The sequence below is a fragment of the Telmatherina bonti genome, assembly GCF_933228915.1.
Source record: "Telmatherina bonti genome assembly, chromosome: 3".
NCBI lineage: Eukaryota > Metazoa > Chordata > Actinopteri > Atheriniformes > Telmatherinidae > Telmatherina > Telmatherina bonti.
In genome coordinates this window covers 18,593,331-18,619,955 of record NC_136621.1, presented here as the reverse complement: position 1 = coordinate 18,619,955, position 26,625 = coordinate 18,593,331, and the positions used below count along the sequence as shown (strand labels likewise).

General features: G+C 38.8%; 2 protein-coding genes across 2 annotated transcripts in view; both read left to right on the top strand.

Annotated features, from left to right (window-relative positions):
- LOC306754362 (nucleoredoxin-like protein 1) lies at positions 1-3,370 on the top strand (the record flags this gene model as incomplete). Its single annotated transcript, XM_079238349.1, has 3 exons — positions 1-236; positions 2,787-2,876; positions 3,010-3,370. The coding sequence occupies 3 exons, from the start codon at positions 1-3 to the stop codon at positions 3,368-3,370; spliced, it is 687 nt and encodes a 228-aa protein (XP_079094475.1).
- A 1,893-nt stretch (positions 3,371-5,263) lies between these two features.
- LOC306774633 (adhesion G protein-coupled receptor L1-like) overlaps positions 5,264-26,625 on the top strand; it is a 32,574-nt gene continuing 11,212 nt past the window's right edge. Inside the window, 12 exon segments of the mRNA XM_079264769.1 lie at positions 5,264-5,283; positions 5,683-5,783; positions 18,154-18,273; positions 20,769-20,982; positions 21,461-21,570; positions 22,337-22,351; positions 23,691-23,898; positions 24,614-24,878; positions 24,974-25,343; positions 25,346-25,365; positions 25,368-25,680; positions 26,514-26,617. Coding sequence (XP_079120895.1) covers positions 18,204-18,273; positions 20,769-20,982; positions 21,461-21,570; positions 22,337-22,351; positions 23,691-23,898; positions 24,614-24,878; positions 24,974-25,343; positions 25,346-25,365; positions 25,368-25,680; positions 26,514-26,617 — 1,689 coding nt within the window. The 5' untranslated portion in view covers positions 5,264-5,283; positions 5,683-5,783; positions 18,154-18,203.

Genomic DNA, 26,625 nt, shown 5'->3' with positions numbered 1-26,625 from the left:
ATGGTGGATCTTTTTATTGATCGAGTCCTGGTAAAGAACAACAAAGACCAGGATGAACTAGACACAGAACGTGAGATAGTCATGCGCCTGCAGAATCGGATCCTGATGCTTTTCTTTGCATCTGCTGAATGTGAGACCTGCCAGACATTTGCTCCAAAACTCCATGAATTCTTCAAAAAGCTGACAGATGAGTTTTACGTGGAGCGTGCCGCACAGCTGGTTCTTCTGTACATCAGGTATGTTGTGCCCCAGGAAAACTTGATTTAAGTCTTTATAGCTGTATCTGTACTGACTGCAAATGCAGGACACAATGACAGGATTTAGTCAAAGAACCACAGCAACCTAATAATGATGTCAAATTAAGTGGGTTTTTTTTTTTTTATATCACAGGCTGTGTGTTCATGTGCATATGTTAATAGGATATTGTAGTCCTGTGTGCACTTCAGTCTAAAGTTACTAGCTTCCCTGAAATAAAATCACAGAAATAAAAACTGAATACATCCAAATGTAGGTACAAGTAATGTAATAATGGAATAGCTTGAAAAAATACCTTTCTAAACAATAGCAATGTAAGAAAAGGTTGCAACAAAAATACAAAGACTATTGTAAATATTTATCAATGTAAACTGACAAAAAATTAGGAATGTATGCTCAGCAAATATAAATCCTGTTTAATAATATCCGCTGGTGTTGTATTATACATGATCTAATGAATCATCTTTGTGACTAAATATACATTGTAAGGATGGTGCATATGTGCAAGGAGCAGCATGGCTAAATGTGTGAAAAGTGGCACCAACAATGTGCAACAATCCTCTGCAATATTCTACTGATTCACTCTTGTGAATCAGTAGAATACCAGGTGTGAGCCAGTTACAGATGTACAACTGGTACTTGACTTGCACCTAACTGGTAGACAATGGTATGAGGGTGTTCCTGCAGGGGACTGGCGACCAGTCCAGGGTGTACCCTATGTCTTGCCTAATGATAGCTGGGGTAGGCTCCAGCGTCCATGTGACCTTAACTAGATTTAGTGGATTAGAAAATGGATGGATGTATACTGTGGTATAGTGGTCCCTCAAGACATGGGTATATCCTCAAGTTCACCCTTGTTTTAAAAACAGAAAAAAGTAGCCCCAGAAAAACATGAAAGACTACTTTGTTTAGTTCACCCCAAAAATCCTTCTGTATATTTGCTCACTGTCACATAATTTCTGCCTTTCGGTTTCTGAGAGGAAGAGTTATGAAACGACTGAACTAATACTGGCATGCAAACTAACAAAAGACAGATCTATGTTCAGGTTGAAGTTAATGCAGCTGATGGCTCACTGCATCCGTGTAGCATAGGTAACCTTAGCTGAGCTGCTGGGTGATGTAGGCACATGTGTAGGGACGTTTGTAATTGTAAAAGCAGCATCACACAAGAGATTTAGAGGTGGGAAAACTCAATGCTGACAGAAAAAGAAGCGGGTACACTCCGAGTACCGTGTATACTCTGTAATATACCACTGGATGTAAAGTATTAGGGTGAGATTCTGGAGCCATATGTGTTCCCATATCTCCAGAATCTGGGACCAAGCTCCATCCTCAAGGACAGGGGTAACCAACTCCGGATCTTGAAGTCTACCATTCTGCAGGTTTTAGTGTTTCCCTGGTACAATGCACTTGATTCAAATGAAAAGGTTCTCCAACAATGTGTTGCCATCTTGTGCACCTGCCTGTTAATTAGCCTTTGTTTTGGGCCAGGTGTGTTTTACCAGGGAAATACTTAAAGCTACAGGATTGTAGCTCTAAAGGACAGGAGTTGGTGACCCCTGCTCTAAGATGACAATGCTCTGCTACAGAGGTTATGACTGAGTACCGGCCGAATTTGGGAGCAAACAGGATGGAAATGCTGTGGAAATTGCCTGCTTCGAGTCCAGACCTTGAATACTTGTTGGATAACCTTGGGTGTGTTGTATCATGTGCCTGAGTCACACAACTGATTAACTCCTCCTGATCAAGCTACTGGATGCCATTTCACATCAAGATGTAACCAGGCTGGTGACTTTTTAGAAATATTAGACTTGATTTTGTAGCCTGGTATCTTAATATAATTACAAGAAAGACCTGGTTGGTGTTTTTGTGCCTTCTGTCAAGAGCGATGTCCTTTTTGGCTTTTGGCCATATTTGGAGCATGAGGTTCTGAGTGTGTGTGTGTGTGTGTGTGTGTGTGTGTGTGTGTGTGTGTGTGTGTGTGTGTGTGCATAGTTCAAAATGAAACTGCTACTCCAGCTCACTCCAGATCCACCTGATGCTCCTTGGAGAAGTTGCATGTCATGTTTTCATTTCATTTTTTGCTTCTCGCAGATTTTCCATGTTAGTTGTATTTGTTTCATAATTAGATTTACGGGATAATTTAATATAATTAAAAAGCTCCTAATAAGTATGTCTCAGATGCATTTATTTCTGATTTTTTTTTTTTTTTTTGCTTGACTAAATTAAATAATTTTTTACATTGTATTGGCATAAACGGATGATTAAAAAAAAAAAATTATATATATATATATATATATATATATAGCTTATTTGCATTTGCTTTTGATGACAGAGAAGAAACTCTAGTTAATACTTTGAGTACTGATGATGCTGATCATGTATTTTATGTAACAATTTATATATGATAACAATAGCCATGAAAACTACAATTGAATGGTGTTTTTTAACTTGGACTACAGCAGGATGTAGCTGTCTCTTAATATATAAATACATATAAATAGTTTGCGATTTTTTCTTTCACTTCTCAGTTTGGATCAGTCAGAGGAACAGCTAGAAAGCTTCCTCAAGGAGCTTCCCAAGAAGTCGTTGTTCCTGGCCTATGAGGACCCCTACAGGAGGTGTGTGTGACCAGTCAGTTAGCTGTGTGTACAGCCTGCTGGTGAATAATGACAATGTAAATATGCCTAGCTGCATAAATCCATTAGCTCTTTGGTGGTGTGTGCCAGTATATATGTGTGTGTGTTTCTACAGGGAGCTGGAGGCCATGTTTAATGTGGAGGAGCTGCCCACAGTTGTGGTGCTTCGTCCCGACTGTTCTATCCTCATCCCTAATGCAGTGGAGGAGATAATCCGTCTGGGCCCAGACTGCTACCGCAACTGGCACGAGGCAGCAGAGCTCATTGACAGGAACTTCCTCACGACTGAGGACTTTGAGGAAAAATCCATGCGTAGCTTGAGCGACCCTGTCAGAAGACTTAAGTATAAAGTGGAGGATGAGAAGAAAAAAAAGAAGAAGAAAAATCGCAGGGGTTGGGGTGGAGGTGGTGATGATGATGATGACAAAGTGGATGCAGGACATGGTGACAAGGATGGAGGAGGTTCACCATGGTGATGCAGACCAAATACCGGATGTCAAGACTGTGTTTTTAATCCAGAGGTTGGTGTGATTAGAGATATAAAGCATTGTCACTAAGCTTGTTCTGGTACAGCTTAAGAATGCAGTTTTGTTTAGCCAAACAAAAGCTGTTTCTCAGCTAAATTTCAGAAAACGTGAATTTTTATCTGTGAAAAGGATATTTGAAGTTTTTTCTTGATTTTTTTGTCTGGCTCTGTTAAATCTGTGGCAAGAGAAAGCTGCGGTCTTACAAAAACATCTCCAGATAAGCCAACAAATATTGCAAAACCATGTGAAGCACTACAGCCAAAGGCTCCTCACCAAGGCTGACCTCGGTTTAGAATCAGCTTCACTTTGACATCTTTGAATGTTGCCAAGTTTACAGCGAGGAAAGCGTTTGGTGTCATCCAAGTTTTGGCTTGTTTTTATTACACCCAGGAGGAGTAGTTGAAACCATTTCTCCATTTATGACAACACTGCTCTGTAATGCACTTCATACATGATAATGTGTACCATCCAATTAAAGCTCACCATGCATAATCTAAAATGAATGAATTATTCAACGCCATTAAAAATATTTTGTTAGTGACTTGTTCTGTTTTCAGTGTTTGCGAAATCTAGCTGTAGTTCTAAACTACACAAGCAGCAATCAGAGCAATTCAAAGGGAGTCGGCTGAAATGATGGGGAAACTAGCTGTGCAACATAATCAGTGATTTCTTTTGAATGTGCTGAAGACTATCTTTAGCTTTTGCACACTTCCTCCTAAATGTATTCTACATTGATAATGGCTTTATGTGATCAGTCAGGATCCCCATTTGCAACATCTCTCTCAGAATATGAAAGCTCATTTTTCCTTCTCTCTCTGAGTGTCCCAAGCCTTAAACACATCCTGCCAGTGCCTCCAAATAGAAAGAAGATGCTAGATGACAGCGTGACAGTGTCATGACAGCAGAAGAGAAATGTATCCGAGAGACAGATGATGAAACCAGAGTATCATCAGGTGTCACTGAGGTGTGACGATTTGATTCGTATGATGTGATGTGCTTTAAAAAGGCCTAATGATTTATCTCAAAGCTTAAACATCCTGGAAAGACTGACAAACAGGCCATATTGCTACTAGAGCAGCATTAAACAAAGCGCTGTGACTGTAATGGAAATACTGCAAAAGCTTGTGTTGGCTGTGCAGAACGCACAATAGCCCCTCTCCCTCCATCAGAGCACTGAAAATTGCTCAGTTTTCTTGGAGCGGGTCAGAAATGTTGGAGGAGACAGATGCCAACACAAACACGAACCTCTGTTTATTCCATGTTCCTTTGCTTTTGCCAACACAGCTGCTTATTGTTGCTCACTCAGACAAACCACGACAATATAGTCGAAGCCCCCACACCCCCTCGCATCTGCTTCTCTCTCTCTCTCTCTTTCTCTCTCTCTTTTCCCTCCCTCTGTCTCTGCACACGCGCGCGCATAAACACTCACACGTGCGCACACAAAGGCGCAGACGCGTTGCGCGCTCTCGAGTGCAGAACGCGCAACAAGCGGACCAGCGGATGGAGAGAGAAGGACGGATGCAAGGCGAGGCCAGGAGCGGGAAACCGTCTATCTCCTGGCTGTCCAGTTGTTGTCTTTGTGTATTTTTTGCTTCTTTTTGTTATTTTTATTAAACCCCCTCATATTATCGCCCCGTCTTTTTTTTTTTTTTTTAAAGCATAATAAAGCTCCACATCCGTCCTGATGTGCCGCTGCGTCTCATCACGATTCGTCAAGGATACGCGAAGCAGCTGTTTTCTTTTCCACTGAAATGCAAGGATGTACTTAATGAACGATACAGGAGACATGGGACCGACAATGACAAGCGACAGCAGGGCTTGGTGAGCTGTAGAAATCGACAGAGGGACGCAAAGCAGCCACGGTTTGTGCAATTGTTTGCGCCTACTTATTATTTTTTTTATAGCCCGTTGTACATTTTTTTTTTGCTCCCTCCATCCATCGGAGCTCGAAAGGCCTGCAGCCCGGGCATAAAACCCGTGGGAATTATGATACCACCGTGACGCACAGTCACACAACACAGCGGGGAAGACATCGAGCCTCGACAGGACGGAGGGAGGGTGTGAGGTCCAGCGGAGCGGAGCTCTACACAGCACACTGATCACAGGGAGGGGGGTGGGGGGACAGGACGCCCAGTTGTTGTTGGACATATCCTACTAATGACTGACATAGAGGCCAGCTGGTAGCTACAGCACATCAAAATTTCCCTATCGATTGCTTTTTTTATGATCATTACTTATTTTTTCATGCATCGGGCGCAAAGGAGAGGGAGACAAGGAGGAGAGTTCAGTGGGTGAGGGCGCGGAGATGCGGGAGACGCAGTGAGCGCGGAGGAGGAGGACGAGGGATACCGGAGGATTGACGGTAAGATATGTATATGGGCTGTGAGGATGCACCCCGCCCCTCCGTCTCACTCATCTGTAGCTCTCTCCTCTTCCTCACTAGTGCACATACATGATCAATGCTCGAGAGAAGACAGCCGAGCTGCCTTGCTGCTTTACTGCTGCTGTCAAGAGCCATTTGATCACTAACACTGGGATCTGATATGTTGCTGTCCAGAGGCTCCTACCTCTAGCTGCCATCAAACCAAGTAGTGAAGGAGAGTGAGATGTGAGCCTTGTGAAATATTGATATGCACGTTATTAGGGGTATAGGCACAAATGGCTAAATACTCAGGCTGGTACAGTAGAGGGGGTATGCCATTGCTCATGGATCAGCTGAAATTACTATCACACATAGCATAATAGCTGTCTTGTGTGCTGCCTTAAACAGTGGACTCACACAAACGGGGCTTAAATGCTGATTTGGCTTGCTGATTCACCACAGATGGGGAACATGAGGAGAAAAGAGACACAGAGGAAGAGGGAGCAGACTGAGCGAGAGTCCATTATCAATATTTCAGAGAGGGAAAGAGAGGACTGGGTCAGTAGAGGAGGCCAGTGAGAGAGACAGCTGTGACTGTGAGGGATGCAGAGGGAAAATGTGGTGAATTAAAGGAGAGGATGGGCTGGGAGAAGGATGGCGGCGGACAGTACTTGAGTTCATGTGAAATGCTTAAGAAGCATAACCTTGAGTGTGTCATGCTGCATTACCTTCTTATGATAAATGGAAAGGAATGAATAGGATCACCTTTGAATTATTCATATATTTGCAGATTTTTATAAGGTGACTCATCCATATGTGTATATATGTGTGTGTGTGTGTGTGTGTGTGTGTGTGTGTGTGTGTGGATGAGCATGGCCACGGCAGGCATGCGTGGATGCAAGTGAGAAAACAAAGGTAATGTGGTTTGTTTTCCTGTTCAGATCATTTACATCAACCACTGAGGAGAAAATAAAAGCCAAGTGATTTGCTTAAACCACTCAGACACATTTGTGCACACATACACTGAATTTGGATAGATTTTCTGTCATTTGACTTGTATATGCACCGTATTAGTTTTTTTTTTCTGCTCAGACCACCTCAAACAGGTTCCTATCATGTCCCTTTGAATCAGTCAGACACAATGAGTCAGTCGCTCTGTTTGCGCTGTGAGCATTTCATGCAGGCCTGTGCACAGTGTGCAGAGCTGTGGGCGGATATATCACTGTAATATCAATCTCGTGATGTTAGACTGGATATCAGCTGGGATTTTACTCACGATAAAGCCGTAGGTCTGCAGCTAATAATTATTTTCATCATCAGATGAGTTAAAAAAAAAATCAGTGCTGGGTGTTTAGAGCAAAAAAGAATGGTTTGTAACTAGCTGTGAAAAAAAGTTCTCACTGAAGGTGAAATGAAATTGCCGGAGTGATTTAACTATATATAAAGTATTACAAAAAACCTCATAGTGCAAAGAGAGAAAGTAAATTCTTACGTTTGAATTTTTGTTTTTTAAAGTGACTGAAATGTGTGATTGCTGCCAGAACATCTGCATTGTTTTGTGTTTATCTTAGCTGAGTTCTGTAACTGCTGGCAGGATTACAGCAGTTTATCAGACTGGTTTTTCATTATAGTGCTTCATATTTTTATTTTTACAGCAGGTGTGACTGATTTGAATGAAATATTTCCACAACATGTTATCATTTGATCAAGAGAAGTTTGTGGCACTTTTTACAGAAAGTTATGAAAAGTAGTTCATATATAAAATGGCTTTAAATGACTGTAAAAACCGAAAAGGAAAAATACTACGTATATTTGATAAAAATAATGTCTCTAACATTAGAAACACTTCTATGTCACTCGGTGCTATATACAGAATGTTGATCGCAAATCTCAAGTGCAGATTGTTGCTAGATTCACTAGCCTTTGTTCTGTCATTCCTGTCAATGTGTTTATGCCGTGCAGTTTTTCTCAATGGCAGCAGCTCAAATTTTCTAACAGTTTGGGAACACACAAAAGAAATAAAATTGAATAAAATAAAATTGAATAAAATCTAACAGCAATTCAGTGTCATCAAGTCTATGTGACATTTAACTATGTGTAGTTGTTTGGTGGTAATATTGCTCTATATGTTTTTAATAATAAACTAGAATAGATACAAATGTCTTTATTTATTTTATATTTTGTTTGTTTAATCCCCACCCAAAGTTTAGTGCCATGCAATGTTACAAAAATGAATAATTATCATATCCATCAGTGGAAATCGCAAGTTGCAAATGTAATTTAAAAGAAAATTGCAGTCATTGGTACTTATAAAGTACAAATTATAGATGCAAAACAAAGTATTTTGAAACTTTAAAAAAGGTTTTCCCATTTCATTTCCTTCTCAACATTTAATTCACTGCCTTCACACACAGCTTTCAGGCTCTTTGCTAGTTTGACACAAAATGACTTAATCTTTTCACTTAATAACCCCTAAAAATTACAGGACCAGTAAACATAAAACTCAACATATGTTTTATTCTTCATTTTGTGCCTTTACTTGTTTCTTGGTTAAGTTTAGACATGACTTGGTTAATTATAATTACATTATTATTAAATATAAATTATTAATAAATATATCCTAAGGTTTAGGATAAGTTTCAACTGGGGTTAAAATACACTGCTTCATCTCTTTGTAAATCAGATAATAAGATGGAAATAAACTGTTTTACTATATTTACCACACACTGAAAGCTGACGTCAAGTATTCGAAACAAAACCAGGATGTTTGATTGAGAACAGAATTTCGAACTCATCAGCTTTAGTCACTTACTTTTCTATTAAAAAATGGTTTCACGTAATTCAGTCATTTACTTTCCTAACCACTTAATCCAATTCAGGGTTGCAGGGAAGCTAGAGCCTATCCCAGCAGTATTTGGGCAAAAGGCAGGGTACACCCTGGACAGCTCGCCAGTCCATCGCAGGGCCACACAGAGACAAACAAGCACTCACACTCACGCCTAGGGGCAATTTAAAGTACACAATTAACCTAACATGCATGTCTTTGGCCGGTGGGAGGAAGCCGGAGTACCCGGAGAGAACATGCAAACTCCACACAGAAAGGCCACTGACCAAACCTTGCCCCAGCCAAGGATCGAACCCCCCATGCCACCGTGCAGCACTTAGCCATTGCTAATATTTTGTTCTACTTTGTTAAAATTATAGACACAACTTATAAATGGTGTGGTTTTAATGTTAAATCACACAGACACAAACACACACACAAAAATAAAGATAAAAACAAAAAAATAGTATAATGTTCGGATTTGATATTTGAGCACAACACTTTGACAATATGAGTATGTCACAGTTGGTTAATATTGCAACCTTTCTCTGTGCTTGAGGAAATCACAAGTACACACCAGCTCTGATTTTTTCAGGATAGGGTAAATTTTAAGTTTTTTGTTGACATTTCTTTAAGTATCCGCCAAATAGTTTTGCAAAAATGACATTTGACTTGATTTTATTTACCATAGCAGCAGCAAGCATGTTTTGATGTTATGACTGTGTGGTTCCAGTATCATTAACAGGGGATCAGTGAACCACTGACACATTAAACCACATCCAGATTATTATCAGATAAGCCTGCTGCTCTTTGTAAACTCTCCTTGCTCGTGAGATAATATATACTAGGTCACTTATTGTATTCTTTTTGTTTTACCACAGAGGGGAGAATACCGCATAATCATTCTCGCTACTTCATGGCTTCGTTTGGACTTGTATTTATAATGGATCGATTTAACATATGGAAGCTTTCTCTGTAAAATTATTTTGTTGGAGATGGAAAAAAAACATATTTGGTCTTAAAAGGCTTACAATGTGGGGTTGGAAAGGTTTTGTGCACAGCTTAAAGAGGCTGAGCTTCAGCTTAGCTGTAAAATGTATCCAAAATGAATCACTCAGTGCACTTGTGTAGGCAATGTCTGAGACAATCCCAAAGAAATAAATATGTAGTTAGAACTATTTTTTTAGTTTTATACCATGTGTATATAAACATGCATGGGGATCATTGATTGGACAGATTGTTACAATTGTCGATTACAAAAAAAGCTCACATACTGCATTAAATGAAAACAGAATCCAGTGATGGCAAGTCAAGTAAAATATCTTTTTATACAAAACACAAAACATTAGATTTAGAACATGACACATTTAATATTTTCTAAAACTGTAAGATTATATTGAATTTGTTGCTGGCTACAGGTCTAAAGTAAGTTAGGAAAAGCTGATGTTAACCACTGTAACGTCCCCTCTTTTTTTGACAAAGGTTTGCATAAATGTCAGTGAACTGGGGAGATCAGATACTGGACATTTGGAAGAGAAATACTGTTCCATTTATGCCTTACTTAAAATTCCAGCTTATCAACCATCCATGGCTTTTTTTTAAAAATGTATTTTGGCTTTTTAAGATGTGCTAAATGTTTTCAGGTGAAAGGTCTGGTTTGCAGGGAGGTCAGTCCGGCACCTGCACTCACAATGAATCCAAGCTCTTGTGGTTGGTGCAGAATGTTATTTAATATTTTCTTGCTGAAAGGTGCAGGGCTTTCCATGAAAGAGATGTCATCTGGATGGCAGCATATGTTGCCCTAAATCCTATTCAAACCTTTCATCATTTGTAGTTACTTTCCAGATGTGCGAGTGACCAGTTCCATGGTCGCTAATGCATCCAGATACCATTAGATATGCTGGCTTTTGAACCATGAGCTGATGGCAGATGGCTTTCTTTCTAGTCTGAAGCATGTGGCGTGATTTCCAAAAAGGTTTAACATTTAGGTCTGGATGGCAACGGACCACTTTCCAACTTTGCCTCAGCATATGTTAAATGAGGTTTAGCTCAAAGAAGATGTTAGTGCTCCATGCTCACATATGGCTATTTCATTAGTAGAATCTTTAACATGCATTTGTGAATTAAACTATCAACTTTGTTTGCAAACAATGACTTCTGCAAGTATCTTGAGCCCATGCAGTGATTTCCATGACAGATCCATGCTTGTTTTTATTGCAAAGTCACATCCAAGGTTGTTAGAATCTTTTATTGGTAAAAATAATATTATTTTGCAGTTCTTCTGTAATTTGGAGGCAGTTTTTTGGATGTTGCTGAACCTCTGCCCAGTTTGAATTATAAAATACTCTGCTTCCCTAACGAGCTCTTTTTAAGCTTAATCATTTTACTGACCTGTTGCCAATTAACCTAATTAGTTTTAACATGTTTCTCCAGCTGTTTCTTTCAAGTACCACTGGCTCCTGCCACAGCCTTTTTAGGATGTACTGTCGGCATCAAATTCAAGATGAGCTAAAAGCTAAATGGTAACAAGTCTCAGTTTCTATATTTGACATTGTTTTCATTGTTCTACTGACAATGGGACAATTACAAAAAAAACCAAAAAACATTTATATTTATCTTACTCTGTTTTGTATTGACTGAAAATTGCTGAAATAGGCTTCATACTATGTGGAGATGAATTAGCACACACTTAAAACCATCCATATTCTTTGACATTGAAAAAAAAAGTGCTTATAGCGCTAAAAGGCAGGATGCGCTTTTAACCCAGGGAGTGCGCTGAGGGCAAGATTAGGTCTTGATAAATATGCGGGGAACCTTATCAATTATTTACATGTCTTCATGCAGTTTTAACAGACTCCGTTCTTTCAGGGACTGGAAATCAAATGGATTCCCTTGCAAAAGTTTCTTACAAACTATCTGTGTCTGCCACATGCAATATTGATACATACATCTGTCCTGTATTGTCTTATCTTTCTGTATATGAAGGTGTTACGGGCATGTGTTAAGCTTGGTCTGTTAGCAGACATGTGTGTAGTTCTGTGTGAATATAGTTGGCTAAGATTGCTTCAACTAATGCAAAAGTAATTGCTATAAATTATTTTCAAGAAACTTAGATCTTGGTGTGAATACAACTACAAGCAATTTGCTTCTATTTTCTTTTGCATTAAGCCAAACTTAATGCTTTCCAGGGGCTTAATATGCTATGTATGCTTAAATGCTCTGTATATGGTGTTGATTGTCAACTGTGTTTCCTGCCGCCTACGAATAAATGATAGACAGGGGGTAACACTTTTATTCCCTGGAGTCATGCATCGACAAGACAAACATACAAGCTCTAAAGCCCTGTAAGTGGCTTTGACTGCAGCATGCAAGCTTCAGCCCACTGGGAACTGGAGAGGTCAATGGTTTGAAACTGGCTTGCAGTCACAGAGGGCATTGAATTGTATTTTAATTTTTAAATATTATCTACAGTGGCAAAAAATAATTCTGTGCAGTGTTGTAATTGAAATGTGTTTTAGTGCATAAAGATTTTGGGATTCAAATCTTTTTGACTCTCCATTATCTCTCAATTACCTTCACTTTTTTTCCATTACACACACAGATTCAAACACACACACACATTCAATCATCCATTAGGAGCATAACACTACAAGCCTGTTTTGTCACTGCTGTAGTGATCTACCCCCAGGCACTGAAAGCTCTCTGACCAAAACAGGGTAGGAGGAAGCTTTTATTTTACAAGCTGAGAAATGCTGTGGGTTTTCCCCCTGAATTTTTAGTTTCCAAAAAAAAACACCAAATTCCTGTGGGATATGAATTCACATCCCGATACCATATTAGGTGGCCAAATGATAAAGCCATAAAAACAAACAAACAAATGGAAATGGAGCATGTTACAGCTCACACTTGTATGACTGCCCCCTTCTGCACTGGAGTGGAAAACTCCTCTGCACTTAGAGCTGGACTGCCAGTTAGCCAACTAAATAGATAGATAAATAGATAAATGGGCTGAATTGTGATAAAATGTAAGTAGAATGATGCATAAAGACATGTTGACTGAATGTTGCACGAATGGAGACTCAAGTTCAAATCCTGCACTTTATAAACTGCTGCAGAGATGATATTAAAAATCATTCTAAATGTACTGGTTATAAAAATGCACATTTTTATATATTATTGCATATGTATGTCTGTATGCGTTTGATTTATTTCACTCCAGGCTCTCTACTCACACACATTCACTAAGAGACTGCTGCTTCTCCAAGTAGGCCGACTGGTGGCCCCGGGCTGGATTTTGGTTGTAGTCAGGGTGACTGGGTGTGTGGCTTTGTCAAGGGCCATCAGTGTCCTTGCTCTACTTACTGTGTAGCAACACTTATGGATATGGGTGTGTGAGGGAGAGAGTTAGGGTTGCGAGCAAAAGAACATGCTGCCATAAGGGTTTTTGATGAGACTGCATGAATGTGTGAGTGCCTCGGTATGAATGCAATAAAAAATGAAAATGTGCCCATTCTGTTGGGTCTTTTGTATACAGTGTTTAACGTGTGTATATGTGGGTGTTCATCACAGCAGTCCTAGGGGCTTTATTGCAGTCCTGTTGGTTCAGTGCATTCAAAGAAGGAAGAGAGTTCTGTTCTTCACCGTATATGAGTGTGTGTGCAAGCCAGAGCCTTTGAATGCATGTTGGACATTTCTTGAGGAGTGACCTAAATCTGTCGGCTAACATTACCTAACAAGAAGATGGAGGGAAAAGCAAATTACAAATAAATACACAAGCACACACATATGTTTATGTTCACACAAACATGCATGCTGATGCACATTTTTGGTTCTCTCCACAAGGAAATGATTTTACATTATGCACTCTCAAACTTGTTATTGCAACCGTAATCATCAAACTGAGTGCATCCAAATAAACATGGCCTTATAATAACATAACTAAAATCTCAAACCAGGTCTTAACCTTTCTGAAATTCCTCACTAGTGCGTGGGAGAGAGAGAAGCCCTAAAGATGCTGATGTTTTGGAAAAGCATTCAGATATTGATAGAATCAGAACAACTTGTGCAAAAAAGTATGTTTCAATTTCAGGCGTAAAAAATAAACAGTGTGAGATCGATTAAATGACAGTGAAAACATCTACTAGTTTAACTGTGTGTGACAGTCAGAAGCCATTATATTGTGGTGTTTTCTTTCGTCAGACGAAACAACACAGGGGACAAATATTGTCTGTAGTTTAGCCAGGTATTTAACTTTACTTTGAAATTATTAACACATTGTTGTCTGTTGTTGAAAACTTGCAAGAAAAAGTTTCTTATTGGAGATTTATTATTCTATTCTGATTCTAAACTAATATTAAAAGCCCCTTTTTTCTACTTAATTTATTCAATTAATTTATTAAGTGTGCTTTTTTCAGTTTTTTTTATAGTATTGATGGTCTTTATATATATATATATATATATATATATATATATATATATATATATATATATACATATATATATATGTGTATATATACATATATATATATATATATATATATATATACACACATATATATATATATATATATATATATATATATATATATATATATATATATATATATATATATATATATATATATATATATATATATATGAGACATTGCGTGGCTGGAGGTACAATTACATAATCTTGTTGGTCTCCATCTGAGGAAGAACTTTCTAACTCTAATCTTTAAAGTTTAGTGTTTATGGGACAAATGCAAGAAAATAACATTTCAGTGACAAATTTTCAATCATATTGTCTGTCTTTGTTTTAGTGAAATTTTTCTGTATTTTGTTTGTTGACCACTTTGATGGACTGGGCATGTATCCAGGGTGGGTGTTCCCCACCTCTCGCCCAGTGATTGCTCTGATAGCCCTCAGGGGTTAAGAAACTGAATGAATGAATGAATGTTCTAATATTTAAGAGTTAAATAAATCATTCACAGTAAAACAGTGGCTTTTACCTAGAACAATGCATACAACAATACAACACATTCCTACACAGTTACACCCACAGTTGTATTGATGTGTTTATTTGTAAATTATGTTTAATTTATCTTGTTTATTGCATTTTTTTCTGAACCTAACTGACCAGTAAGTATGGGTTAAGTTTGATTACTGCAGTGACCACTCAGGACTGTATCTTTAATCCATAAAGTCAGATATGCCCTTACAAAAGCTGATAGAAATAACAGACATAATTATCTGGTACGGAAAAGTAAGAAAACAGGAAAATGGGGTGTTCTTTTCAGTTCTTGATAAAAGTTGAGAATCAAATGTTCACAGACTGAAAAGGTATTACAGTAATGTCTCAAAATAATTTTGTTGTCGAAGGTCATCAGTGGCGTCTATGTGCCTGGAATCATTGTTAGCATGGTATTATCTTGTCATATGAGGGAAAAAAAACCAATGCAGGCAGAAATTTCACTTTTATTTTTTTATTCTATTGCAGTGTACATAACAGACACCACATGTTTAACATTGTGGTTTTTCAGAGGTCCTAGATGTCCCATGACACCAAGAACATGCATTTAAGCATTATTTTTGCAGAGTAAATCTTCATTTACACTGCATATCATTTAGGCCGTTTTTTTCTGAAAGTATGCCTAAATAACAAAAACAATCTCAAAGATGCAGTTACATGGAAATGTGTTTGAAACGCACACAAATTACAGCCTTTTGAAAGGAAGAAACCTATTTAAAGCCGGCTCAAATGTCAACTTACCATTAATTTAAAACCTGTGTCAAGGGCAAGTGTATATTAATCTGTTATGATGTTTACTCCAAGTGCTGCATTCACAAAAGATGCTTTCAAAGAGCTGTCAAAGTAGACAATCTATGTGCTGAACAGAAAGAAACACACCAGAAGATGTAAATTAATGACAGATTATTAAAACTGGTCATTACTTCACCAAAAAATAAAGATATGTAGCAATTTCAATACTTAAAAAATATACACTACAGATCTATGGGGTATATTTACATATTGACAATACATGTTTATAATTTTCACTAGGACAAAAAAATATGCAGAACTGGTACCTGGCATTGACTCCCAACACTCAACATGAAAGTCAGTGGTTCAAATCCCATTTAACTCAATCATTTTAGTAGTTTACTGCTCTTAATATGCATCTAGTATAATTACTGTTCTGCTTTAATTTTACCTGCAAAAGTAATGGTAAGGAGTTGGAATACATTGCAAGCATAGAAATACATTTTCATAACTATGAAAAGATATGAAATTAGTCTGTGTTGCATGTTGGAATATGAGCAATATTTTGTACATTTCTTAATTCTTATTGTTGTCTAGTTAGATTTTTCTTTGTTTAACTAAAATGTTCAAATGCAATGAAGATGGCAAAATATGTAGAAATGAAAACAAGGTAACCTGTTATGGACTGGCAACCTGTTCAGGGTGTACCTTGCCTCTCACCCAGTGATTGTTGGGATAGGCTCCAGATTCCCTGTGACCTTTAATAGGAACAAACGGTTTAGAAAATGGCTGGCTGGATGGATAAAAAGGAACGGAAGATGGAACTTACTGGAAGATTTATTAATGGAAATTAGTAAGGTTAATGGATTAAAATACTTGCAAATATATTAATCTATGCATTTGTTTTATGAAATCAAAGGAATGGATTTTATGAATCACTACATAAATTAAAAAAAAGTGTTTGAATATTTAAACTTTATGAAAATGTATTTTTCTTTAGCATGTAGTCACCAGAGAAGTTTAATATTTGTTTATGAGGACACAGATATAATTTTTAGAAACCGATACTTCAGTTTCAATGTGTTTAAGTTTATTCAGAATTTAGTCAGATTTCAAGGATTGGAAATACAAACTACAGCTTCAAAGTAAACAAACAAACAATAAGGCGTCCAAAGAAAACGACGCTGATGATGCCAATTTTGTGTTCTCAAAACCGTTTAATACTGTCTGGTTGCAGCTCCTGTCACTGCCTACTCACAGTCATCTCACAGTTTCTAAGCCTGGATTAGGAAACTGGCTTTTTATAACTTATGGTGGGACTGGGTTGGGCCTTTAGAGGATTTGTCAACTCTTTTTTTTTTATTTTTACATTTACTTAAAAAGAAAACAACACTTACATTTCAGAAATATTAAAAATGCTTGAGAATAATCACAGTATTTATTCCAAGTACAAGAACAAATACTTTTTTTTTTTTTTTTTTTATAAGATCAATGTTTGAAAGCTCTCCAAGAAGTAAGGAAGCTTATTATATAAATCTGCTGTACAGACAAGAATTCCCTAAAGTAGATGCAATTTTTTCAACACAGAGAGAAATATTTACTCAAGTCTAAAGAAGAGAAACATCGGATCAGACATTGGCAACAACATCTTATCTCATCCCAGCATTTCCTCATAGATGTATTGTGATCAACAATATAACCAACACAGATATATCTGACAAGCCAGATAGATTGATTGCATCTTATATAAAATATCCAAACAAATATTAATTATTTGTGCTCTATGAGTTCACAAGCATACAAATACAACAAACTTCCTATCATACCTTGTTACATGACATAAAATCATGCCAAATTAGTATCAATACGATTAGCTTCAGTGCCAACATGTCTACTGGTGCTACTGGTGCCAACAAGGTCAATGGCTATATCATACACACACACACACACACACACACACACACACACACACACACACTCCAAGCTGTAATGCTAGATGTTCAGTCCACACCACAACAGCCAGCTGATTGGAATACTAAACGAGAAAAAGAAATGCACTGCCATGCATTTTGTTGCTGAGCCTCCATCCTCCACGCTCTCTGAGGCCAAAAGCTCAGTCTATATTAAGGAGTCATATTACTGTTGTTCTCTTGTAGCTCATCAGCCTGTGTCCCGTATGTTCCCTCATAAACTTCAGCTGCGCATCATCGCCCTCTGATCACCTCCGCTTTCAGTCAGCTGTTTACCTCGTTACATCTGCTGGGAATGAGGTCGTCTCGACAACATCATTTATTTAGGATTAGTGAAAAGTGGCCTAAACTGAGCTCAATCCTCTTTGTGTGTGTGTGTGTGTGTGTGTGTGTGTGTGTGTGTGTGTGTGTGTGTGTGTGTGAGTGTAGAAAGATTAAGACTCTTTTATGGGTCAGTGACCAGTATTGCCTCTGGCTAATTGCGGACTTAAAACGTGAACTCTCGTTCATGCAGTTACTCTCACAAACCCACGAAGACACACACGGTCCTCATTTCCTGCATCCAAGACTGCACTGTGCTATCACCATGGTAACAGCAGATTGAGCGACTTTTCACTGCACGGATTGTTCAGTTGTTATCTCTGATTTGTTCTCTCCCTGTCTCTGTCTCTATCATTCGGAATTGTTCCCACCCTGCCGTGGTCTATCATGTGCACTGTTTTGTTGTCAGTGCATGTTATTGACCATCCTGCACTTAGACACAACAATCTGCTCAACGAGAACACGGTACACTTCTTCACTTGCATTCTCCTCATTCCTCTGCTTCCTCCCTAGGCTCTCCTATCACAGCTGGTGGTGTGACGTCCTAACTCTTCCTTCCCAGCATGGCTTTCTCACTGTGGTTCATGGGGGTGTGTGTGCTTACTCTGGCTTACGTCTCCCCTTCAAGTCAAGGTAAGTACAATGGCACTGATTTTGTGTCATTTCAAGCTATTGATTCCAACAGCATTTAGCAAGAAATAAATCCCAAACCCTGAAAAGCAATATATTGGGCTATGTGATGCACATTTGTGTCAAAATGATCAGCTATACAGTAAGAATAAATTGTGCAATTTTGAATGAAAGTTAAAGACAAAGTCAAGAACAAATTTTTACATTTGAAGAGATTTGAAATTTGCATTTAGGTGTGTGTGTGAGAAGGCGCATGCAGCTAAAAGATGATTAACCATTCAGCACCTGGGGCAGTTACAGCACACCTGTAGCATGCTACTCACGTTCACATTTTAACCCAACACACAACGATTGTGTTTTAAATGTGGGTTCAAACATGAGCAGCACACACCCTGCCGTTTGTACATCATACTTGAGCTGACAAGAGCAACTGGATTAAGGTAATGGTGATGGGATTTTCTCAAATAATCCTGTTATACACAGATGCCTTTCACATAACAAAATAAGACGTAGCCCTCAAAGAAATAAGAAACTGAAATCTTATATATGATAGATTGTTTTCACCTATTTCCTGACAGTGAGTCGCACATGTGTTATCTACCCCACCGTCATGAAACACACAAAATTGTTACGTGCCCACACACCACATCTATTCTCAAAGGGGGTGTCATAATGGAGGTGTGATTTGATTTATGCCAACAATTGCACTCTCCATCTTTCCAGCGTAATGTTTCACACAGGCATTGAAAAGATAATATTGGGAGTGTCTTTAGATTCACATCATAGTTTGTTTTTTTTGTTTTTTTAAATGTTAAGATTATAGCAAATATACATATGATAGACTGATAGAAGCAATTACAACATAGTATTTATATGACATTTGCAGTGAAATGATAACTGAGTATCAATATCCATTTTTACACATCTAGTCCCGAGAACAGGTATTTGAAGAGTAACTCTGTTTATCAGTTTATCAAATAAATATCTTTGCATTCATCACATGAAGTTGTTTTCTGAAGCTCTTAGAAGATCTTTCTAAAGCCTGAAAACTCGTCATGACTCATAATGATTTCATAATGTGGAAATGTCAGGCAGGCATCACTGTTGCAAACTAAAATAAACTAAGTTGAAATTTTAGCAATTAGTATGAAATATGGCAAATGGACGTGGTATCCGTGGCAACCAGAGGATGAGTCACGATAATTGTTGCACTTGGGTGAACTTCTCAAAGTATCCACAAGCACAAAGTCAGAGCAGTAAGCTTGGCTTTATATTCTTAATTTTGGAATAATTCTTACATTTGGCTTTGTTATTAACAGCAAAAAGTAAAACTGACATTTGGTCATGGATCAAATAACTGTGTAGTTGCCATTTTTATTGGCTCCTGCTCAGATCGGCAGTAATGAAATGTGAACCCTGTTGTTGTGTTTGCTGCACCTGAAAATGCAAGATTTACAGCAGCTAATAAATCTTCGATGGAGTACATGCAGTTATATTTATAACTACATGTACACCAACCCAAGCATTCCTCATTTAGGCTCCAATCTTGACATGAGCATCAAACTGTTGATTAAAAACATGCAATGAATTTAATTTTCAGTTTTCACAATGGCCTGCATACTCATCAACATGGAGTCTGTCATTCTGACGCCAATATTTCATCCTTACACATGTTGATTGGTTTAACCGATCTTAAGAGTAATTCTTAGTAATAAAGTTTAGAGGGAAGAATTAAGTCTTTTTATAGAAAGAATGTGGATAAATATTTAGATATTTTTTCAAAACCATATTATACAGTTTGAACAATGTAAGCAGATATTTTTCACACATTTGATAATGCAAATAAAACATCATATATATGCAGATATATAATCTGTATACCACCAATAAGTGTCATAAGAACCTTGTAAAATACAACACTTGTATGATGAATGTAACATAAAAGTTGTTTTACTGTTGTAATGCTCAGGAAGGTCAAGCTTGACTACACTAAAAATATAACATTTCCCTTGCGAATATCTGTAGTTCACAGTAACGTTTTAAGGAGATTAAGGATAGCTTCATTTAGTGGCTATTTTAATTATTTATTTATTTGTGTGTGTACAGCAAGCGAAGTTGAAAACATCAAATCATATTTTTAATCAGTCAGTAAAAAATTGTTTACATTTAAACCACTCTGATGGTCGTTGCACCAAACAAAATAAAACGCGTCTGAGAATACTGACTGAACATCTCGCTGTGTAGGAATTTTTTCTGCAAGCTGGTAAAGACGGAGTAACTATTTGTCTCAGAAATGATGGTTTTTGCACATTGTGGTCAAACACAGCCTGCTAGGACCAGTTTTGCTTCTTGCAATGGAAAATGGCACAATAAGGCAGGAGTGTCTGTCTTGTATTAATTAGCACATTTCAGATTTTTATTTTTTAAAAAATATGTGCAGAAATTCAATTAGTCAATACCCCCGTCTTATTTCCCACTTCTTCTCTTTTCATGGGTAGCGATGTCCCGGGCTGCCATGCCATTCGGTCTGCTGCGCCGGGAACTGGCATGCGAAGGTTACCCCATAGAGCTACGCTGCCCGGGAAGCGATGTGGTTATGGTGGAGACTGCCAATTACGGTCGCACGGATGACAAGATCTGTGATGCAGACCCCTTCCAGATGGAGAACACACAGTGTTACCTTCCTGATGCACTAAAGATAATGTCCCAGAGGTTAGTATCTGCCGAGCTGCACGTTTTGCTGACAGCACACTTTTGCGTTATTGATAAAAATATGTAGCAAAGCCAAAAAAGATGATGTAATTCACAAGCCTTTTGAATAGCAGTTAAGTGTTTTGGGAACAGATAAACCAATCAATGCAAGCTTGTAGTGTTTTGTACGGTGTGTGTATGTGTGCAGCTGTAATGTACATGTTAATTAGGATGAAACATTACACAAAAGCTGGTGCTTGTGTTGTGTGTCATGTGTAGGTGCAAACGCAGCAATCTCTCCAGCTGAGTCTATAGTGTAGCAGTGTACTCAGCAGTGTTTTCCTAGAAGAAGTGATCAATATTCAGCAAGAGGGAGAGCAGGCAAATGGAGTGTCCTTCGCCTCCCCTTTTCTGTCTGTTAATCATTCTCCTTCCTTTCTTTGTTTTCTCATTCCATCACCTCTTTGACTTATAAATCCACCCATACCCTGTTTTCCAGATGTAACAACAGAACTCAGTGTGTGGTGGTTGCAGGGGTCGACGTCTTCCCAGACCCCTGCCCCGGAACATACAAGTACTTGGAGATTCAGTATGAGTGTGTCCCTTACAGTGAGTATGCATCTATATATATAAAAAAAGTACAGACATAAACATATTTACAGTGCATGCATACACATACACATACAAACACACATGCCTACACACTCACACAAGTACACAGATTTAACCTGATTATGTCAAATTGCATTTTAGTTTTGTAGCTTATTTTTGATCTTGTAATTTTTGATGTTGAAAATTTCCCTGAGCGATTGATAGAAACTGTTTTTTCTCAGGAAGTTTGCATGCGTGTTGATGTTTTTCAGTTACAAAAAAGAGAAAATGGATGCAGAGAGTACAGAGGGAGAAAAACTATAGGGCATTTTGCAAACTGTCACAAAATGTCACATGTATGCGTGGGTGAGCGTACGCAGTTGCGCGTGCATGCGTGTATGTTTTCTTTTCCAGATTCACACCACAGGAGTTGCTCTCTTTTCTCCACAGGAGCCTGATTGAGGGAAGGAGAGACTGGGGAGGTGGGGATGGGATAAGGGGGAGGGTAGGGGGGAAGGTGTGAGTGGAGGAGAGGCAAGGGGGAGTATGGCGGGGCTTTTTTGTGCTTCTTCTTCCTTTCACATGAACAATAATGTTTGTGGTGAGAATGAGCTCCAAAAATCTTTATCTGTGCAACTTTCTTTCTTTCTTTTTCTCTTTCTTTTTCTTTCTTTCTTTCTCCCCATTCCTTCTCACTTGCTTTCTTGCTTCTCTTTGCTCCCCTTCTTTCACCCTCTGACTTTTCTTTCTTTCTCTCCCTCTTTTTTTTCCTATGCTTGAGTAGAAGTGGACCAAAAAGGTAAAGACAATACATTGTAGCATCTTGATCTCTCCTTATCCCGACCCCTCTCTTTTCTCTCCTTCTCTTCTTCTATCCTACCATTTCTCTCTTCCTCCAACCCTAGGACGTTGTTTCGTAGTCATGCTGGATGTTGCCCCCTTCCCCCTTTTTCATTTCCTACTCAGTTCTTTTTTTCCACATTTTATCCATCTCTTGTTGTATCCAAAGCCGTCCTTTTATCCAATTTTATCCAGGTTCTGCACCTAGTCTCTCGTCTTCTTCTCTCTTCTTTTTCACCTCTTGCTTCTGGTTGATCTCTCCGTCTCTTATTTCTCTCCCTCAGTCTCTCTGTGCACGCAAATACACACACAACTGATCGCACACACTAACATAATCTTCCTATGATGCTTTCTCTTATCTATTTCCTTTTAACACACAAGCACTAGTTCTTTCTTTCTTTCTGTATTTCTTACCCTCCCTCTTTTACTATTCCTTCTTTCCTTCTTGTCCAGTCATCATCCTCATGCTTATTTTCCCTTTTCTTCCCTTATAGGAAGAGCCCCTTATTTATCTTCATAGGAAAAATAAGACGAAATGTGTGTGATTGTTTATCCGTCTGGATGTGTGCTTACCAAGCACTGCTTATGTGTGTGAGTGTGTGTGCATGCCTATTTGCATGCCAGTGTGAGACTGTTCAGTCTATATGTGTGTCCATACAGTTATTGACATGTGGGTGGACCAATTGTGCTCAGCGTAAACTAACCTGCCCTCTCATTCACTTCAAGGCAAATTTAGCCCTGCCTTCTGCGTCCCTGACTCTACCTCACACTTTCTTCACTCTTTTTGCACTAACCCACAAACACACGCATATATATATATATATATATATATATATATATATATATATATATATATATATATATATATATATATATATATATATATATATATATATATATATATATATATGTGTGCACTCAGTACATACACAAAGCACACAAATACACTCACACACCTTTCATTGCAGTGTCCCAGTTGTATTACTCACCACACACACACTAACAGTGTGTGATTTCCAACACTTACTCGTCTCTTCTGTTGCTTGCCTCTCAAGATCAGGACAGGTGTTTTAAATCTCTCTCTCTCTTTCTCTTCATTCTTTTTTTTCTTAATCTCGCTGCATCGACCGCATCTAATTCAATCCATTTTTCATGCATTGATCCATTTTTCTCCCCACATCTGCTTCCACTTTCTTTACCCTGCTTATTCACTTCCTTTCCTGTTCTTTTGGCTCCCTCCTTCTGCCTCTTTTTTTTGCACATCCTGCTTCTTGCCCTACCAAACACCTATCTTTCAGTATTCGTGTGTCCTGGCTCACTGCTCAGCATCCAGCCGGCCTCCTCGCTCCTGGAGGCGGAACATCAGTCAGGGGCCTGGTGTAAGGACCCCCTACAAGCTGGTGACAGGCTCTACGTCATGCCGTGGACACCATATAGAACAGAGATGCTGTACGAATATGCCTCTTGGGATGACTTCCGGCAAAACAGAGTCACCACTACCTATAAGTGAGTGTTTTTGTAATTGTGTAATTAATTACTTAGGTGGTTTTGATCCAGGGAAATTGTATTTCAAAAGAGATAGTGGTAGAAAACAACGGTTTTGACCTAATCTATGATTCTGGACTGTCCAAAAGCTCGTTTCCTGAAGTATATGATCAATTAACAGCTCTAACAAAACTGAAACCTATTGAGATCTCATTACTTGGCTCTTAATTCTCTTACTTGAACCAACAACAACCACAATCTTTATTAGTGCTCAGAGTTATGTGGCATAATGTTATCTAATGAGTCTTGTCCATTTAAATTCCATTATAGAAGTGCAGTCAATAACAACAAAAAAGCACCAATAAAGAAGTCTCTAATGTGAAATTGGCCAAAACTGATCAAATTTGGACAGCAGTTCTAATATAATTGTGGGATCCTGTTCTGAAAGCAAGGAGCCAAAATAGTTTTTTTCTGAAAATGAGAATCCCCAAAATATGCAAATATTCACCAAGATTATATTTATGGGGGCTATTTTTGTTCATTTGCAGGTAAATAATTATCCTTTGGCAGTTTTCTGAAATTAGATGATAGCTATTTTATCGTTTTATGTCATCAAGACAAACTTGGACCAACATGTTTCAGGTGGTTGAGGACCAGTATCATTATACATCAGCATATGACTAAAGGAAAGTCCCAAAATGCCCATTCTGATCTCTAATATTATTCTTTGACATAGGCTGCCTAGTCGTGTGGATGGCACTGGCTTTGTGGTGTATGATGGTGCCGTGTTTTATAACAAGGAGCGAACACGCAACCTGGTCAAGTATGACTTGCGCACACGCATCAAGAGCGGTGAGGCAGTGGTGGTCAATGCAAACTACCATGACACCTCTCCTTACCGTTGGGGAGGGAAATCAGACATTGATCTGGCAGTGGACGAGAATGGCCTTTGGGTTATCTACTCTACTGAAGCCAATAATGGACGCATCGTGGTCAGCCAGGTAGGAAGAACAAATCAATGACAGAAGTATGGAAGGAAAAGAGGAAGGGATTATGTGCAAGTTGCTAATCTGCTCACGTCTTCTCTGCTTTGCAGGTGAACCCATACACCCTGCGCTTTGAAGGCACATGGGCCACAGGTTTTGACAAGCGTGGGGCAAGCAATGCCTTCATGGCCTGTGGCGTGCTCTATGCTGTGCGTTCCGTCTTCCAGGACGATGAGGGGCAGGCAGACAGCCGAGCGAGCAGCAACATGGTGGTTTATGCCTACGACACCAGTCGTGGACAGGAGCTGCCTGTTCAGATCCCATTCCCCAACCCATACCAGTATATCTCATCCATAGATTACAATCCTAGAGACAACCAGCTGTATGTGTGGAATAACTACTACGTGCTTAGATACCCGCTACAATTTACTCCACCGCCACCAACTAAAGGTCAGAATATACAAACTTTAGTAACTGGGAATTCAAAACAATACAGATGATTGACACTGTCTTTGTCCTCCAGGTCCCCTTTCGTCACTGATGACAACTGTCCGCTCCTACACGGCTACAGTTGCTTTGACTCCGGTACGGCCATCAGCCTCACACCCAATTGGTGTAATCAACAGGGGCCCATTTGATCAGCGGCCGATCACAGCCATGGTCCCACTGACGCCCCGCCCTCCTCTGCGTGTCCCCTTGGCTCCTGGCGGGCCCGGCCAGGTGAGCGGATGTGAAGGCCGGGTGGCGCGAGGCGTTCAGTGGCCCCCAACCCTAAAGGGTGAGACAGTGGAGAGGCCTTGCCCCAAAGGATCTCTGGGTAGGTGTGACATGTCTGTGTATATGTGGGCTTTCTAGTGTGTGTGTGTGTGTGTGTGTGTATGTGTGTGTGTGTGTGTGTGTGTGTGTGTATCTAGTTTCCCTTTGAAATGTAGTCTAATGTCCTCTCTTTGAACTCTGGTGAGACAGAAAAAGACAGAAAGGAGTTACAGTGTGTGATGGTGAGGAGTTTGGCGATTTTTCCTCTCGCTGTGCAGCTGTTTCCTCAGCCCAGCCTCCATCTGCAGAGAAGCCGTTACGCAGATTATGTAGATAATCCAACGATGCGTTTCGCCCCTTGCTAATCATGTTGAATCATTTGGACATGAGTTTAGCAGAGGGGTTGGTGATTATTACTAGAACAGTCTTAACTTATATCATGATTATAACTGAGATCATGTTATGTCATTCTTACACCGAATTTGCAGAGCTAATGTGTGTAACAAACAAACTAGTCCTGTTTTCAATAAACTTTAGTTAAGTTGATCTCTACAGTTTCACACTCAGCAAATCAACTTGGTGGTTTTGTAAAAAGTCCCAAATTGCAGACAAAGTCAATAAGGCATTAAAGAAACTGAAAATATTTAAAAAAAAAAAAAAAAAAAAAAGTATAACAAAAGAAAAAAAAGACATCTTAATTTTAGAATTAAAACATAATTTATAAGTTCAAAATCAAATTAAACTGTTATTGCAATCGATTTGTGCTAACATTGGAGAATGAAATATGGACAAGGAAACATATTCTAGAAGAAAATTATGTGACAAATAATTTAAGTTCTAAAAACCACGAGCTGTCCTTTCATTTTCTGATGCTTTGGTCCACAATCTCTGCAGGTATAGCCTCCTATCAATGCATGTCCTCTCCAGTGGGCTGGAACTCCAGAGGGCCAGACCTTTCCAACTGCACCTCTCCCTGGGTCAGCCAAATTGCACAGAAGGTCAGTCA